This window comes from Lonchura striata, chromosome 6, assembly GCF_050655825.1.
Source record: "Lonchura striata isolate lonStrDom1 chromosome 6, ASM5065582v1, whole genome shotgun sequence".
In the NCBI taxonomy this organism is placed as follows: Eukaryota; Metazoa; Chordata; class Aves; order Passeriformes; family Estrildidae; genus Lonchura; species Lonchura striata.
The window spans coordinates 27,955,849-27,975,443 of record NC_140708.1 but is presented as its reverse complement, the minus strand read 5'-3'; the positions used below and the strand labels follow the sequence as shown (position 1 = coordinate 27,975,443).

The 19,595-nt window shown below is 39.7% G+C and overlaps 1 protein-coding gene across 11 annotated transcripts in view; it reads left to right on the top strand.

Moving 5' to 3' along the window:
* Window positions 1-19,595, top strand: part of BTRC (beta-transducin repeat containing E3 ubiquitin protein ligase) — a 116,266-nt gene that overhangs the window by 52,275 nt on the left and 44,396 nt on the right. For all 11 annotated transcript variants that reach the window (XM_085582695.1, XM_021536362.4, XM_085582693.1 and 8 more), the window contains one exon: window positions 8,531-8,620. In XM_085582695.1, coding sequence (XP_085438821.1) covers window positions 8,531-8,620 — 90 coding nt within the window. The remainder of the gene's footprint in view (window positions 1-8,530; window positions 8,621-19,595) is intronic.

The window sequence follows — 19,595 nt, the reverse complement described above, 5'->3', positions numbered from 1 at the left end:
AAAGGAAAGTGATGAATAGTGGGGGTCAACATGAATAGGTCACAGGGCAGCTGTCCGGGGCTGCCCTGAACTTGATTACGCTACTGGTTTTTAAAGAAGACGGGCACAATGCCGGTTGTTTAAAACCCTCCCTCCCTTCTCTTCACTGCAGCGATAATGAAGTGCCTTTTGCTGCTGTGGTTCATCTGTGGGCGAAGGTGCCTTGTGGGGAAAAGCTGGCAGCAGCAAGGCTGACACCGTGTACCTCCTGCAAACCTCACATTGGACTCTGCTGTCTTTCTGCAAGCTTCCAGATGGAAGTCCGGGGGAAAAAAAATCCCTGTCTGTTACCCCATTCAGACAAGCCCGTTAGCATTTTCAAGAATTCTCATTCTTACAGTTTTGGCACAGAATATTACCTCAATTCACTCTTACAGACTTGAGATAATTTTCTAAAATCACATGTAGCACCTAAAACATGCTCTGGGCACTATTTCAAAGTTAAAATAGGCACAGTCTGATCTTAAGAGTTTAATGCCAGTATTCAAGAAAACTGTGAGAAGCAGAAAGTGGCTGAATAAGGTAGAGCAAAGGGAAAACATGAAGTAGCAATTGTTAGTGGTTTACTTTCAGTTGGCAGCCTCACCCTGCTGCTTAGGGCTCCTCTCCATGTGCTTTTCTCCTCTGCAAAAGTGTTTCTGCCATGCAGTATTGAAGCTCTCTTTTTGAATGATGAGGGAAGTTGCCTGGTATGGAGGAAGAGAGGATCCTTCAGCTCCCTCCATCTCTTTGGGGAAGATGCTGCACTTCATATTTGCCTTGTGTTGGAGAGCTGTCTGAGGCAGGGCAGTCCTAGTCTATAAAGTTATCCTGGTCACCTCATCTTTTACACAGTTCTTGGTAATAAGGAGTTGCTGATTGAAAAGCCCCCTGAAATTGCTAGAGGTACACCCTTAGCCTTACTTGCAAGATTATTCTTTCTTTTACAGTTTATTTTCCCTCATCATTCTCAAACAACAACAACAACAAAATCATTTCCATTCCTTTGTGACACACTTAGTGTGTGTTACAAAGCTAGCTAAAGCAGGATGTGCTGGAGTCTAAGTTACAATGGGAGTGCTGCCTTGTGGCGGAAAGGCCACTGGGCTCTTTCAGCATTAGTGCTAATAGGAATCTGTCACCCCGCTGCATTGCTGCATTCCTCTGTAATTGAGTAAATTGCAAGTGTTGTCTGCTCCCCCCTGCCCTTTGTGTCCATGTCCACTTACCATCCGAAGAACGTGGGCAGTGATAAATAAAGCGCTGAACAGGGCTCCCAGCTCTTTGAAAGCAGCATGTTGCCAGCCCCCTAGTTATATTTCTTTAAGTGTTTATGTTTTTCTGTATTCTTTCTCTTGTGTGGCTGGAACCCTGGGGATCCAAAGCCATGAGAGAGGCCAAGAAGCTAACAAAAGTAGCTGTCCCCTTGTTAGCTTGTTCCTTTCTTCTTTAAAAAACAAGATGAAAACCATCTGGCTCAGGGCATTACATTTTCCTCCCCCATGCACCTCTATAGATTAAGAGTTTCACCTGCAGTGAGGGTTTACATTGATTAGGGAGGGAGCAGTAATTCAAGCCTCCATCCACTTCAGTGGTACTTTGCAGTCTTTAAAGGTGCTGACCCATTGAGTTAAACTGTCAAGGGAGGATAAAAAAGGATCTTCATCCCAGGAGGTAACAGCTGCCAGGTTTTCAACACCTTGCACGCTGCTGGAAAAATGTCACAAATTGTCAATGGAAAGAAAAATCACTTGGCTGCCATCTTCCCTTAATGATACGCCTTATAAAATGAAAGATTTAAAGGTTTAAAAATCAGCAAGTAGCTGTTAGGGGGAAAAAAAATCCTGGGGGTTTTGAACAATGGGCCCAACAAGATGTATCCTGAAAGACTGCGAATAATGTATCCAAGTTAGAACAACCAGACCTGATTGGGCTGACCATGGTTATGTCTGCACAGTGGGACAAGAGGGAAGTGAAAGGAGCAGCACAGAAGTCTAACATTACCATGCCTGTATTAACAAAAAAAAAAGTAGAAAAAGTAGTCTGATTCATAAGCCAGTGAACTGCGAGAAGACACTGTATTTCTGCTCTTCTGAGAACAATTTGTTTTCAAGCAGCTACCAGATGGCTAAATACCACATTTTCTTTTTTCTTTTCCCTTCTTTTCTTTAACAAGAGATCTAGTTTGCCTTGCTCTTTATTTTTGTTTGTTTTAATGCTTTTACTGAGCTGAACAGCCCCATGGTGTTGGGCATTGTGGCATACTCCTTTTTGTGTTTCTTCCCCTTGTGCATTGATAGATGAGTTAAAAAAAAAATCTTCAGCTTTAATGTAATTTCAGGTAACAGGCATATTGAAATAAAGCTTTTTGTTTGCATTGTCTTGAGGTTTTTTGTTTTAGGGCCCTTTTTTTTCCATGTTTGTTTTAGGTAAGTCATTTTAATTGTACTGGGTAATTAGAAGGTACACACAGCCAAGGGAGCTTTGTTATGGTAATTGCTCAAGAAAACCCACTCCCCAACTACCACTGCCGTGTGTTAAGACACGTCTTCCCTCTAGTGGCAATATTAAGGACTCTGGCTTTCCGAGTCAGCAAGGTGTAATTGCAATATGACAAACTGTGCTTTAGGGAAAATCCTGTAAATGATCCAGTTTTTTGTTTGGCTAGTCTTTATTTTGTCTTATGACTTTATTTCTGTGGAGACAATCCTTCCCAAGGCTGGGCTAGGGATAACAAAAATTTTGTCTTAAGAAAATAGTCGAGGCGGATCCTGGGTAATGTCTTACAGCTTGACTTAATTCTAGTCTTCTTTTTAATTACCTGTTTATAAAAACGTTTTTAAATTTGTTAAGATTACTTAATTCTTCCAGAAGAAGCACCTCATTTGAAATAAATAAATAAATTGCATTTATTTTAAATGGTCCATGTGAAAGACCTTTAAAGGGTAATTAATACAAGTCTCCTAAGACTCTAAATAAGATGAAAGTGATCTTTCCAAATCTGCTGGAGTGATTTGTTTATATAACTTCCCACTTCTGCTGAATTCTTCAGAGTCTAATAACTTTTTTTTCTAACTGTTTGGCAATTTGTGCTTAGCTACAAAAGCCCTTGTTCAAAAAGAACAGTTTAATAATCTTTTCCCTGAAAATGACTTGAAGGGAGGGTATGGGTTTTGTCGTTTTGCTGTGTTTTTATTAGTGTTATCTTTCTCTGATAAATCATGTAATTACTAACTATTGGGGGGGGGAATCTTATTGAACTCCTGGGTTGCAGCTTCTATTAAAAAGTGGAGCTTCGTTCAGGGACTGGGGATTCTTGGAATGAATGGCCAAAGAAATGGATTTCAGTTGGTAGAAAAGCTGCACATACATGGAGTTCTGCCTGGGGTTTGAGGCTTCAGGCTGGTGCTCAGTGTTCATCCAGAGCTGCACAGACAAGAGTAGAAATGTCTGTGTGTTTGTGTCAAAGAGCAGGATCATACTTTCTTTAAAAAGAAAAATGTAACCAAAGACACTTACGGAATGAGATCGGATACAGCTCTATCTTTAGTGAACCATAGTCTAGTGCCTCTGTGGCATTTTAAGCCTTTGGCTGAGAGTGAAAACAGCTTTGTGGTTCCCCTGCTTCTGACATGATTTGGTGCTCCCATATATTTGTGGGTTTCTTTTTTTCTTTCATTAGAGCTTGTTTGGCTATAGGGCTGCTTAACACTCTTCTCAAACGGCTTTTGCAAGGTTAAAGGAATGCAGCTTGGTAACAAGTTTGTGTCATTTTAAATATATACCTTCTAGTAAATAAGGAGGAGTCTTGCAATCAATCCCTTTTAGTGTGTTATATGTTTCACCTGACAACTAAACCCTCTATTGATTAACCATTACTTTGTTAGATAATCTTGTGTCATTGAAGCCACTGTAAAAATTAAACTCTTTAAAATGTTTTACCCTAGCAGCAGTGTGAAAATTGAAAACTTGTTCAGAATTACAGTCAGCTTCCACAAAGAGGGTAGTTTTCAACAAACTGGTTTATGTTTGCATTCTTTATATGCAATATAAAAACATATTAAAGCACTCCAACGCAAAGCTATCTGCCTGTAGCGTTGAACCAGGCTACCATTTCAGAATACTTTTCCTTGATGAAGAAACCTCTTATTTTGATGAAAGGTGAGGAGAAACTTGAACAGTTTTGGTGCAGATTAGATGAGATATGTAAAAGGGTCAAGCTTTAAAGGCGAACTTGAGAAATATCCTTTTCTAAGGCTTCGTTTTGGCTTTGATTTTCCTGCTTTTCTTCCACGTGAGTCAATGTTCCCATGGGTGTTGGAACAAATGGAAGGAGGTACTCTTATGTTGTGGTGTAGCATTAGACACCATCAAATGTTTCATCTAACATGGAAGGGCTCTGCATTATTACTTGATGATATTACATTAATTCTGCTTTCAGAATTCACTAGTCCAAAATACTTATTGTGAATAGGTCCAGAATTCACTGGACCTATTCACAATAGCTATTAGTGTATGAGCAATATCAGATGAAACCAAATCTCCATGTCCAGCAGCCATTTTGTGTCTCTCAGTAGCCAGTAACTACAGCCTGCAAAAAAGCATCTGGAGACTACCATGTAGTACTGCCTGGACAATATATTCTCCAAGCTTCTTATGACCTGGCCTCATGAGCCAAATGTAGCTTCTTTGTAACACTGGCAATACATTTCTGTTGAGACCTATCAAGCAGAGTGACATTACCTCTTTTTCCTCTGTACTGTAAGGAAGAACTGGGTTTTCTGTGTTTTGCTTTTAACTCTTTAAAACTTATTGTAGAACATGTGTGTGAATCTTCTTTGTGCTCTTTATTCATCCCACAAGGCTAATAAGGCATTCCTCTGTGAGAATTTGAAAATAAGAGAAATTTTGTAAATTTGCAAAGACAGTAATATATGTCAAACTGAAGAGTACTTTATGTTTTAGTCTCAAATATGCATCCTGATGCGTTAAATCCACAATATATACTCTTAATTTTCTCTTTTTCCCTTTTACTTCTACTGAGAAACAAAGAGCTGCTGAAGGACTAAATGGTCATCTGGTAATTTGGCACATACATAAATCCTTATGTAATGAAATTACTGTGTAAAGTTAGCTCTTACAGTAAAAGCATGTTCTTCTCTCCTGTGGTTGAAAAGGTTGGGAAGGAGGAGTTCCTTGGTATGTTATCAAAGAGCAGAGAGGTGTATTGATAGCATGAGAATGCCCAGGTCAGTCAGACCCAGAGCTCATCCACTGCCAACTCCAGCACTGTGGAAAGTGCTGTTGAATGGGAGCAAGGAAGTCTGGTCTCTTTTGGTACTCCATTGCCCTCCTGTTCCTGCAGCATCTACTGCTGTTCCACTAGGGATGTCTGGAAGATATCTGTGCTGAGTATCTGTGGAGCTGCTGTCCCTGAGTTTTAGTCCCTTTTTCCACTTCTGATGATGTTTCTTTGCACAATGTCCTGGGGCAGGAAGCACCAGAAGTTCACTTCCAACTATTTGAAGAAGTGTTTCATTTTATCTTCTTTAAATTAATGATATAATAGTCAAATGTCAGTAGTCCTGTTATTGTGGGATTTGACGAACAAGTTATGCTGGAAGTTCAATTGGTGCTGTTCTCATGAGATGTAATGTGTGGGTGAAAGTAATCAAAATTAAGCAATACACTAGAATAATTATTTGCATTTGCATTCTGACATGAATGTAACTTTTGAATAGTGCATAGTGAGCTTCTTTCATTCTCAGAAAATACTGATGTCTCTAGGTTTAGCATTTAGTATTTCACATTTTGTGTTTGGATTGTCTACCCTTTCCCATTTGTAACTGTGGAGAAAGCCTATTGCAAGCCCAGCTTTTAAAAAGCTGGCATGCAACCAAAGTTTGTGCATACCTGTCTTGGGAGGAAAAAGACTGACAAGACTTGAGTTCATGGTTCAGTTCACAGAGCCACAGACTTCTTTGTTGCTTTCAGTAAATGTTTATGGGGCTGAGCTTTTGATCTGCAAAGTGGAGTTTGTAGTAGCTTTCCTGAATCAGGGCTCCTCATAAAATTTACAGTATGTAGCAGACAAGTTGTGCAGAAGTACTGCATTTGGAATTCTAGGAATTAAATTGCAAGTGAAAAAAAATCACAGAATTCCAATAAATGGGTCAAATTACACAAATGTGAAAACTGAACAAAGAATCTTACCAACTCTTCATGTTTTTTTTCCTTCACAATCTGGTTGAATTTAACTAATACCCTGCCTGTAAAATGAAGTCTGCATGGTATTGTTTGAATGTCAGTGCAAAACAGATGGTATCAACTTTTTGTCTATCGGTTGGGATGCTATATCTAAGCCCCAATTTATAGTAGTTTATACCATTCTGATTTTTCTTCTGAGGAGAAAATTTTATGCATACCAGGGTGATGGTTTTATGATGTTGGCAAATATTTGCAAGAGGCAATCAGACTTATGTTTGCTTGTGGCCTAATCCAGTTTGAATCTGAACCTCTCCTGCTGAAAGATGTACTTTGTTCATCTGCACAGCACCTTGAAAGAATTCATGTGTTTGAATTCTTCAGTTTCTCCTTCTGGGTCTAGAGACAGAAACTGCTTGCTGGCTGCTAGTCAAAGCAGATATCAATGTTGTGACATGTAAGGAGAACTGCTGGAGCCAGAATATTCTGCATTCCAGTCTGTCACTGATTGTTTCTGGTTAGAGAGCTCAGTGAGAAATAAAACATGAATGCTAAAGCAATGAAGAAGATAAGGCTTCTGTGATCTCTTATGTTTCTGTTTCATGGTGAACTTTAAAGGGGCTCTGTAAATAGTTAAGGTGGAAAGGACTGTGATTTCCTTAATTTCTCCAAGAATGTCTGTATTGTGCTGGTCCAGTACAGATCCACCTAAACCAGTATATTGATTTCCCATTGTGTACAGTAAGGACTGTTTCATGAGGATGGTAAGAACTTAGGTGAATGTTATAAACTGACTGAGAACACTCATTTCCCATCAGTTGGTGCTTACCTGAGGTGGGGGCTGCTGGGAATGCTGGGTTTGTGGACATACCTCCTATCACTCAGTGTAAACTCCTTTTCATTTCTTTGCATTTTTGCCTCTGACATCCTATGCCATGTGCTCCTCTGCCAGTTTTTATGTTGCTGCTGACAACATCTTACACAGTCAGGCCTCTGGCAGAGGGGCAAGAGAAGGAGATTGTTTTTTGGTTCTTGGTATGGAGGGAATCTGGCCTCTGGTGATGGAGCTTTGGGGCAAAGGAGAAGTATAGGAGCCCTTATCATGCCAGTGTTGTCCACAGGTTTTGTAACCTGTAGCAGGTTTGGGGTTGAAGTAATTTCAAATCAAGCAAATAGAAATCGTAGCAAGCCCTAAAGAAAACATTTCCTGAGATTGCCAGTGAATATTACAGGGAGATAACTGACAGGCAGCTCACTACAAGTCTTTGTGCATCCTCCCATTAAGGCAATCTTAAAATACCATGAATGTTAGTATGCTTTACTTAGTGCTCTTGAAAATGTCTTCGTAACAAGTTTAATTTCATTCTTTTTCAGCATCTTTCTTGTGGTTTCCCCACACAACTTTTTGAGGTGGCAACATCTTCTCTGTGGTCCACTTTCTACTCTTGAAACAAATCAAATTTGTGTTTGCTTTTGAGCTGCCACTTTTGCATGGGAACATTTTTCTGTAAATGGTGGCAGGTGTATTAATCCCATACTGAAGCTCTTAGATGCAAAGGTGCTGGGGATGAGGAGGAAAGCCTCTGTTAGAAGCTCCTGAGTTCTTCAGGCATATTAGTTTAAATAGCCAACTCAACCAAATTATAATTGTAAGCCCACTTTGTAAGTATTGTTCATACACTTCCCTCAAAAGGGAGAGACTACAAGTGATGTGTTCTGCAAAGACTCTGAAGTCTTCAGCCCCATCTGGGGGTCACTTGGTCAGGACAGCATTAAAGAAAAAAGACATTCTACTTTAAAACAATTTTAAAAGCCTTACATAACTGGGAAGATTAAATACAACAATGGAATGTGGTCTGCATTTGCTCCCTTCTGATTATAGCATTCATTGTGTCCCATGTATTTTACATTTTATATTCTGATAGTCAGATGTTTATTCACATTTGATGTACTCTCTAATAACTAGTGTGTAGAAATCACCTTGCTTTAATTGTTCCATTATGCGGCATTTTGTGAAAGAACAAAAACTGAGATGAGATTTTTTTTTCCATTTTCAAAGGAACAGAGAAGAAAAATTTTCGTCTTTGTACTTCCGTACTGTAAAATTGTACATGGATTCTCAGAGGATGTGCATGCCCTGAACTTAGACTTTTACTATAAACTAGTTTATATTGGTTTGAAACATTTACATCTTAGAAAAAAGAAATGTAGTAGAGTAGTAGACTTAGTGTAGGTTCCTGTGCCAAAAATGTGGTGCCTGAAAGAAAATTGTGTTCTTCTATTCATAACCATTTTAATCTTTTTGCAGACCTACAACAGCTGTGCCAGACTGTGCTTAAACCAAGAAACAGTATGTCTAGGAAGCACTGCTATGAAGACCGAAAATTGTGTGGCCAAAGTAAGTAACAGAACAGCTTTGGTTTTGAGGGATTTTTAGGAAATTGTTCATTGTTAGTCAAGTTCTTGTTAAATATTAAAAAGTTCTTCTAAAATATTACAGTTAGGAATAAATATTTAAACAAAGTGTAAGTATTTTGGGTAGGCTTGTCTCTCTTTCAGGATCCTGTTTTGCTGTTTTTCTCTGCTGGAAATGATTACTTGAGTCCTGACCTATGTAGGATTGAAGGGTTCATTTTGCCATACAAGTAATAGGCTTTTCCAGTGGGAGGACCTATGCCGGCCATGTAATTAGCTGTGGCAACTTCAAATGACAAATGCCCAGATACATATTAGAAATACTGCATGAGAGCTCTGTGTATCATGGTTCCCTTTCTTAGCTACCAGAAGGGAGGTGCAAAAAGACTTTTCAATTAAAATACAGTGAACACTGCACTTAAAGGAAAGGGACAGAGGAGATACTACAGTCAGAATGATAAGAAAATTAATTTATTAGCTTGTCACAGAAAAGTAATTTCTTGACAATTAAGGTAGATGTGATTGGAAAAGAACAGATGCCATTAGCCACCCTCTTGTCTTAGATTTCAGCATAACTAGAGTAAACCAATGTACAGCTTGGTCTGTTTGTGAATAGAGGACATTTGAACCATGATGATGTGTGGAAAGGCTGCGTGAAGGATGCGTTTAGTCTTGTGTAAGCTTTGTATTTCCACTGAAAGGAAGTTTAGAATGGGCATGCAGGACAGATCAGTGCATGCAGCCATCTGTTACTGAAACCAGCTGGCATTTTGCTGCTCCTCTGTCACCACAAACCTGACCACTCAAAAGCCTGTTTTCTCTTTCAGTTATTATTCCTTGATCTTCTTGAAGTCCATTTCTTTCGTACTTTGATTGGTTGTTAAAGGTGCCTTGTCCCTTCAGGGGCCACTTTTGTACTGACCTTTAAGATAATTTCCCAGCTAAATCTTTGCTGGGGTTTTGCTGGTGAAATTTGGATGTCCCATTACTTTTGACTCTTGTCAGGGCTACCATAGAAGTTTGTAATGGTGCTTGCAGGTGGCTTAGCATTCATAAACTGTGTTTGACGTGCCAGTTATCTTCCACTGGAGAAGCACTTTCAAGAGAAGCTACCAGTTCTGGTACAAATTCCTGGTACAAAGTTTGGTCCCAGTGCTTCCATTCTTAACATGACCCCATTCTTAACTGGGGGTCTTGCACATTGCTTCCTGAGGTGTTTTATGATACAGACTAGGTGAAACTCTTTAAGCAGAGCAGCTCTGGCTGAGTTATCTCATTGTGGAGCATTGTTCCAGTGCCATAAAGCAGCTCACAGCAAGCTCATGGGAGTAAACCCATTCAACCCCATCTGCTCTGCAGTGTTGTGTTTGACCTGATTGCCTCACTAAGGAGCAAGGGTGTGCAAGAAGTACAGCTAATTTAAGTTGTGCCTCTTTTAAATAAAATCACGTACTTTAACAACTTAATGTCTTAATAAACTCTCCAAAAGTTATGTTTTCAGCAGATTTGTGGTGAGAGGTGTGGGTAGGGCTCAAGGCAGGAACAGCAAGACTTGTTTCATGCTATTGAGGATGAATTTGAGACATCATCCTGGAGATAAAAAAGTGTATGTTTTAGAAGTATCATGTCTCTATATGCTGTAGGGCAATATATATGTATATATACTCTTTGACAGTCTGCCATCATATATATATGGAAAACCATATATAAACATACATATATATGCATACATACATGCACATACATGTGTGTATATGTGTATATATATATATATATATATATATGACTTTTCTGGGGGTATAATTCCTCTAGTACTAGCTTGCCTGGCTAGTACTTTGCCTTCCTATCTACAAACCAAATGAAGTTGGTTCTAAGCAAACTTGTCTTTCAAATTCCAGAAGTTTCAAAGCATTTATAAATCCAGCTATCTAAATGCACATGGTTCAGTGATGGCATAGGCAAATGGCAAAACTGTTAAATGTTCCCTAGGTGAAGGCTTAAATGCTTTGTATAGAGTTCAGAGGCCTTCTCCTACCACATACACACAGGAAGTTTTATCTTCCATTATTGATGTATTTTATAGCCTTGGATTTTAAAATGTTTTGTCAGGGAGGTGAATACTGGAACGTGCTGCAGTTTTCATTATCTGCAGCACTTTTCCAAATGTATTGTAGGGGGTTCATGAAACATAGAAAGGGTTACTTTGGAAATAATTATTTTTTTTTCTGATCCCTGACTGGGATTAGCTGCATTATCAGCTGCTTGTCAGATGTGTCAGTCAGTCTGCAAGAGACAATGGTTTTTCTGAAAACTAAATTTCTGATTCTGCACATACTTGTAGAAAAGATAATTGTGCTCTCTTAAGACTGTATTAATGGCATTTACTGATTGTGTGCTTGACATTTCTAAAAGTTTGTTCAAAGAATGAAATGCAGTTACCCTTGAGGCCACACATACCAGTACTGAGGTATCTTCTCTCAGACTGGAGCACTGCCCATTTGTTAAACTCTCTTGTGAACGAGTGCTTCTGTACAGGACATCCAGTGTAAACCACCAACCTAACAACTGGCATTTTTCCTAAAACAGAAGGAGGAAAAAACAGATACACATATTCAGGTGTGGAAAGCAGCATAGGGCCACAGTACTTTGATCACTCAAGAAGGTTTGTGTTTATTAGGAAACCTTGTCTGTCTGGTTTTGTGTACAGTCATGCTGACTCTCCAGCCAGGTGCTCTGTGCCTTTTGCAAACCTATGAATTAGCTATTTTTATTCAGACATTTTAAAATAAAGCTAGAATGTAATATTATAGTGAATCTTTGTGTCTTGTTCTTAGCTCTTCTTTTCTGGTATTTGTCCTCTGAAACTCCATTGATGGGACTTAGGACTTCCTTGTTTGGGTAAAAGCAAATAAGGAGCATTAGAAATTGTTTCAAGTGTGTGCATATTTTGACTGAATATATGGGATCTTAAATTAAAAATTATACATTGTGATGGACAGATTTCATATGTGTGATTTGTAGCATCATTTGTCTTGCATCTGTCAGAGTTTTTCTGTTATTTTTTGGCATTTTTTGCCCCTTGCCTTTGAGTGATAAACAAATCTGATGTATATTCAAGCCAATGTCTTTTGAAAGGAAATGCAATCTCTAATTGTGTTTTTACATGTATGTGTACACACACTGGCATATATATATATATATATATATATATATATATAAACTTCCTCTTTTTGCTTCTTTACTTACTCAAAAATCTCTGCAGGAGAGTTTCTTTTAATGATGCTACTGGTGTGCAACCACAAGTGGACAACTTTCTCAGGAATTGGTGCTAGGTGCTTAAATAAGGTAGAAATGTAGCATGAACCTGGGCTCCAAGGACAGGGTGTTTGATTTTAATGAGGCTTATTGAAATCTGGCCAAATGAGCATCTGTTCCTATTGTTTGTTCCATATTTTGTAAGCCAGTATCTTCAGGCAGATAATGGTGTTGGTGTGTGCTTCATCCTCAATTAGAGAGGGACATAGTTAAAAGTCCCCTGGCATCTGGTATGTCACTAGGATTCTTTTGATGCTCCTGGGTGTGCAAACAAGTTTCTCTTCTGTTCTGTGCCCAGGAAATCTTTCTGTGGTGACCTTCACTCTTTCTGTTTGATGTGTGGTGAGGGATGCTCTGGTGTGTCTCCAGTCTCCTTGGCTGAGTATTTGCTTGGATGGATTATATACAGTCCTGTTTTCAGAGGTCATGCCTTTTCACACCTTTGTATGGTGTGTTAGTTTGAGTTTTGCTGTTTGCTTTGAGTTTGTTAGATTTTGCATTACCCTGGATCCTAGAAATACCCTTTTGATTCCAAATGCTCTTTTCTTTTTCATCAGGAGATTGGTGTGTAGTTGATCTCAGAGCTTTCAGTCAATACCCATTTCTTCCATTCATTAGATAGGTCTTACTGTTTGTTAACTCCTGCAGCTGGTTCCAGTTCATCTGTATCTCCTGTACAAAAGAGCGTTCTCAGTTTCATTTTGCACATTGAATTCTTTCCTACTTGTGCCAGAGACAGGCACCCTGTGGCATCCCTGTGAGAGACAGCACTGATGAGACACCTTCAAAATGGCATGCAGCATCTGCAGGTTTCTACTTAGTTCTGGACTCAGCAAGAGCAGCTGGGAGAGAGTCTCTGCCTCTAGCTTGATCTAAGTAGAATTAGAAGAAGAAAAATATAGTCACGCATGCCACCCTTGAAAAATCCAACTTCTGTTCCAGACCGCTGCTTGCTACCCACATGTGATAACTGGTCTTGCTTTTTAAGGTCCTGACAAACTAAGGGACTTCTCAGGGTCTTTTAAGCATTTTCTGTCTTTTAGGGAATCTTTGCTGTTCATCGTACTTCTAAAGGTGGAGGGAGCTCTATTGTGCTTAATTCTGGAAAAACAGAACTGTGAGAACAGGCCTTGGCACTTCCAGCATGCTATGTGAAATTTCTTTCAAAAGATGCATCTTATTATTTAGCTGTAGCTACACATTTTACACTCAAGGGTGATTCAGCTAAAGCAAGGAGTGGTGGAAGTAGCTGGTAATTGAAATCTTTCCTTTGTCAGTTCTTTCTGCATCACTACTTTTGAATTTTTAGAACAAACATAGTCTGCACAATAATAACATTAAGTCTGGAATTTTTATATGAATTTAAAGGAGCAGCCACAAGCACTCTTTAATAAAGAAGCGTTTAGGGTTCCAGGCTGGATGTTCCAGTTGGCAGTAGGACAAATTGATCTGAAGATGTCCCTCTTGTACTCTCAAGTCCCTTTATGTCACAGATTGATGGCTCTTTTTTTCCAGAGTGTGTGTCTGCATTTACTTTGCATGAATAGCACTATCAGCTCAGAGTTCTGCTGTGATATACCACTGACTCAGTGCATCTTCAGATAATGCATTGTTTTCTAGTGATTTTGAAGCCTTTCCAATCCCTGAGATTTAAACTAGAGCAATTTAATAATGAACAAATACTCTTTGGCTAGCAATGTTCAGTTTCCAAGTATTTGTTCTACTGTTTTAATAAGAAAGTATGTTAGCTTCTGTGTAATGATGCAGAGGGACTGTCAGTGGACATGCTTCCAGCCCCAAATCCCTCAATAAAGTATCCTCTACTGTCTTGGCTATACCTTTCTCTGGGAGGGACAGCACTTTCTGAGGTTGTTGCAAACTGGATAAACACTACCTTAGCCACTAGCTGACAGAGATGTAAGCATGTCATTCTACCCTTCTGTTGGAGGTATTCTCTCTGTAATGAGAATCGTGTGACTGGCAGGCATTGCTGGAAGTACTTAACATGCAAAAGGTGCTTTGAAAGGGAATACTCAGACAGCACAAGTAGAAAATGGTATCAGAGTTTTATCTAAAAGCTTTGCCCTTAATGATGATCTTCCTGTCACAAATATGACTATTTTTATCCTCCTTGCTAGGTCCATCTATCTTTTTTTAGGTCAAGACAATTTTATGCTTTAGCTTCATCTTGGTCTAATAACCTCTTTGCAAATTATGGAGAAAGAAATGTGATATTCCTGCTCCCCCCACTCCACCCCACCATACACATTCTCCAGATTTTGATAGACTTGTTTTATTTATTTCCAAAATTATATCCGCAGGAAACAAGCTGTTTAAATTCAGATTATGCTGAAGCAAAATGGTCCTGGTATGAGAAGCAACGTGCTGTTTTATGAGCGCAGAGTCCCTTTTCTCATAACTGATTGATAGTAAATATTTTCCTGAAGAATTATTGCCAACCATGAACAGTGCAACTGTTTCACTTTTTTTTTCTGTGCTACTTGCTGTACCAGCCATTGTCTGTAATTAAGATCTACAATTCACAATGCAGACGTTTGCACTTCCTCTGGGTCTGAGCTATTTATAAGGCATTTCAGCTGTTCAGAGTTTCTTTTGAGTGTTAAACTATGTGTAAACAGGCTTCTTTAGTCTTCAGTTACAAAAACATTGTGGAGTGGTTGTCATTTCTGCTTCTCTTACCACCCAAAATGACTTTGCATGTCAATGAAACCACAAATAAAAAAAGAATTACACTTGGGTTTTTTTAAATGCAACCGAGACTTTGGAGAAACAGTAATATAAAAGCTAACTCATACATTGCTTTGTAGCTGAGGGTCTCTTAAGCATATTATGGAGATCAGTTCTCCAAGCTCTGCAGTAAGGATGGTCAGGCAGGGGATAGGCAAAATCTTGATATGAAGAATAATTTTCAAATTTTGGTCAACTCAGTGGAGATGTTTCTACTTTTTGGACCCCATGGTTTGGAATCTTGGTAAAGCAAATTGCATTACATTTCAAATTGAATTCAGTAAATTAACTGGAAGGTCCCCCCCATAGATGTTAGAAACTCTTCTCATGTTTGAGTGGTTTCAAGGAAGAGTTTTCTTGTGGTGATGATAGTCAAACTGGAGCAGGTTACTTTTGGAGGCTCTTCAGCTTCCATGCTTGGAGGTTTACAAGAGCCATGAGCTACCTGATCTGACCTCATAAAGCACCCTGCTTTGAGCAGGAGGCTGAGCTGGAGAATTCCAGGGGTCTCTTCTAAATGAAATAATATTGGAATGCTCTCAGTGTACAGAGAGTGAAGATGTAATAGAAGTCTTTTAAAATGTAGAACTTGGCCTGGCATCCTTAGTCAAAATTCCTCTGCGACTATATTATGGATAGTATCACATGCTGTTGTTCCTTGCTGTGTTTGCTGGTTTGGTGATGGGTACTCTGCATAAAGAATTACAGCCTTGAGGTCTTCATTCTATATCCATCACATCAAGCTTGTAAGAAGTGTTTGAAACCAAACTGGACTTGTATTTACAAAGTACTTTAGGATCCTTCGTGCTGGAAATGTGAAATAGTTTGGAATCCAAGTCATTGGTGGCTTCGGTGATAAGTAGTGGCAGACATGGGAAGCATTGCTTTTTAAGTAATCACCTGCGGTGACAGCACCCTCAGATGGTACAGAATACATGACATTAGATGTATTTTTAGTATTTTTCAAATACAAGAATTTAAGAAGTTGTTCGACAATATGTCCAATTCTTGTGCTAAAGCTTGTGGTATAAAATGCTGCAATAACAGTTTCCTAGTGTAGCCCACTGCAGGGAAGTCACTGATGTGGCCAAGCATCACATTTCAGAAGGCAGAGTGAGTTCTGAGTTCAGCCTGGCAAGAGAGCACCCAAAAATGAGGCTGTTTATATAGCCTGATGGGGATTAAGGTGGGGTGGGCTCCAACATCTTTGCTGGTGGGAGCGGGCAGGGGAGGGGAGGTAGCGCGGAGCGGGTTGATGGCGAGGCGCGCACTGCAGCACTGCCCAGTGGTGCATGCCGGATCACCCGCACGCAGAGATCACATGGCTCCTCCAAAAGTCAAACGATCAATTCGCCTCGTTTTGGCTCTGTACTTAATGCACAAACAGTGCGATCTGCAGGGCTGTAATTGCATTGTTAGGGCCAAGGAACAAGCCTGTGCCTTTTCAGCAGACAGCTGGCAGGGAAAGAGGCATGTTGTTAGGAAAGAGAGAGGCAAGGCAAATAAAATTACTGCTAACGCTCAGAGATCGGCAGGAGTCCTACTTGCCTAATCTTACCGGTGGGAGCAAGCGGCTGTTGTAATCCAATTATAGCAGCATAAGCAATTTGTTAGACACTCCGCATAATGTAACAATTTCCCAATAAACTCTGACTTGTAATAACGTCGGCAAGAGCCCACATAAATCTGCCCGAATGGTGGGGGCTGGAGTGTTCGGCTGGGGGCTTGTAATTTGTGCCATCAGCACGTTTTGTGGAGTGTGGTGTGGTGCAGTCTTTCAGTGCAGGAATTTTAAGAGGAAAAGCATGGCACGCCCCTCCAAGAGAACACCATTAGCAAGGGTCAAAAGAGATACCAAATGAAGCTAGGAGGTGGCTTTTCTAGGAGAGAGGAAAAATGAAACCCCAAACGCACGGCTCTAGCTGATGAGGATTTAAAAATATTAAAAAGCAGTAATGAAAACTGTAGCATTTTAAATTACATCGGGGGAGGAGGGGGAACTAGAATTACATCTGGTTTGGAGCAAGGGGGAGGAGAATACCCTTCTTCATATTTAATCCATTTAAATATTAAAAAAGAAGCTCAATTCTTGAAAGGGATGCTCTGTGCTTACAAGACAGAGAAACCACAGATCCTGTCCCAAGCAATTCATAATTGACAAAGGAAAAAATTAAACCTTTTCTACCACCCAGTTACCCTCCCGTTGTCTTTCTTGCAGCTCCTAGCTGGCTTCATGCATATTGGCACAGCATCTTGATGATGCGTCTGAGAGATAAAACGTGGGTCTAGAACCATTCACTTTGAGTGTACCCCAGTGAATTTAACTTTTTTGGCACAATGATGAATGTCCCCTCTGGTTCATGCAGATCTACACAAAGAACTAATCTAATTTAGATATTATTTAAAAGTAAAATCAGTCTGCTGTGCTCTGCCTGTCACTCTTGGAGTACATTGCCAGTTAGAATATCGTAGACACCAGTTAAGTGTTTATGTTTAGCAAGATTTAAGGTATCATGTTTCTGTTAATCCCATTATTTAGCATTTCTCTTCACTAAGATGTAGATAAGCAGCAGGCAAAATAATGTGGGACCCTTTATACACAACATAGAGACAGTCAGAGGTCCAGAATTTTCTGCGTGTTCTAAACACTGCTGTGGTGTAAAAATAGTTGACTTCATGCTGCTAACAATACTTTATTTATTTCTTAGCTCTGGGATCTGGTGAGGCTTTAGTGTGGAGTGACATTTCTGAACGTGTTCCCAAATTGTGGCAGCATAATGTCTTTGCGTAGGGTAAAAAATAGCTCCCAGCCGTACAAAAGAGTTTCTCTTAGTTGGACTTTCTTCTCTCAGACCCTGTGTTTTGATGCTGGACTATGCAGGTTCTTTTGCTTAGCCACAAAAAAAAACCCCAAAAAAACAACAGAAAATGAAACCCAATACTAAATCTCTGACCTTGTACATACAGCTCATACAATCATGCCTGTACCATGTCTGCCTTTATGGTAGTACTGTATTTTGTGTGATCATAGGGTGTATTTACATATTCACCTGCCATACTAGTCCTGAGATGATTTTTATTTAAACTGTAGAAGAGTAGCTGAGACGTGCATGCAGGCTGCCATGCGGATAATGCTGCATATTTTGCCCTTCTTTATGTGGAAGTCAAGCTTCCATTGTTCTTAATCTTTGTTGTCTGCCAGCATATCAAAATAACAGGCTGAGACAGTGAGCATTTCCAAAAGTATCCTAATAAATATTTTCTTGCTACATAAGTGCACCTTAAAAAGTGTGTTTAAGGAGGATAGGTATTATCTTAGTTTACCAAAGCTGAATCAATAAACTGCAGTGCTTCTAATAAAGCCACTCAGTGTCTGGGTTTAACTAATGGCTGATTTTCACGGCTTTGACAGTGAGCTGTGTGCGTTATTTTCTCCTGATATTGTAAAAATAATGAGAGCAAATTAGAACAATCAGTTTACCCCGATAGCTGCTGATTGGAGGTGATGGGCAATATGGCAGCGGGTAATCCATCTTCGGGCTCCTGTCACATTAACTTCAGCAGTGTGGAAAAGATCAGGCGGAGCGAGTGGGAATCCTGCCCAATCAGAAAGCTGAAATTAATGAGAAGAGCATTGTTCTGTGATCAACCTTTTAATTAGCAAGAGTGGAGATGGAGGGAGTGATGAAGCTGGCAGCACAGCTGCACAGTGTTGGGCATGTTTTCGGCGAGGGGGAGGAAAAACATGGGTTTTAAATTACCCCTTCTGTGCTCCCTGTACACCAGCAGTGTGTCTTCATTCTAACCCCCTTAAAAGATCTTAATAAACAGCCACATCCAGGTTAATATTGCAAACGTGGCTGTTACTAATGAGTAGTTTCGAAGTAGGTCGTTTCAGGGGTCATTTAGGAAAATGTTGATCACTGTTTACAAAAAAAGAGAGAGAGAGACAGGGTTTGGTGTTAAAGTTTCGCTGCATCAAGGAAAGAAGAGGAGGGAGATGGATAAAATTAGAGTAAGGGACTGCCTGTTTTAATACTCCTCTCCTTATTTAGTATATGTTTGAAATAAGATTCCTCAGCATATATTTGAAACAAGACTCCTCAGTTAAAAATACTGTGTGCCATGTGGCTTTCAGCAGCAAAAAAAGAGGAGACATCAAATACTGGGTTGATTTCCTAATGTCCCTTTTTGTAGGGTTTTTCCAATGTGGTTTTTTTGTCTCAGTATTTTTTGTTTGTTCACTTAACAACAAGAAATTATAATTAAAAATATTTGACTGCTGTAATTGCTGGAATTGACTTGATTTTTTTCCTGGTTTGAGAAAAATCACAGTTTTCTCAAATGCATTCTAAAAAGAGACACTGGAGTTAATGGCTGTCAGTTCTGAATACCAGTCTTAGGAAAATCTTTATTTTTGTAAAGGGAGAAAAATAATGTGGGGGGGAAAAGTGATATTATGGAGCAATATCTGGAAAGGAAAATAAATGTTAGAAAAGAATATTTATGTTTGCAGTGGGAATGCAGCTACTTCTGATTATCACAGTTCCTGTTCTTCCTTCCTTGCTCTCTGTATTGTTGTTTTCAGGCAATTCTTTTTTCCTTCCCTGTAATACCCATAGAAGTTGTAGTGGTAGAAGAATGAGGCTCCATCACACTGTGCACCGCAGCTGTGCTGCTTTCCTTTCATTTTTCCCGTCAGAACACAGGCTCTCTTTACTTTCGGGTACTCCACTTTCTGATGCTGAAAAGCAAATTGTCTTGTCAGTTTGCAAGAGAAGGCAATAGTCAGTGCCCTGCACGCCCCAAGCCGTACAGGCTGTTGTGTGAGCTGTGAGCCCTTCGTGCTGCCTGCTGTGGGTAGGCAGCACTGAGCTGGGGAGGAAAGCTGCTGT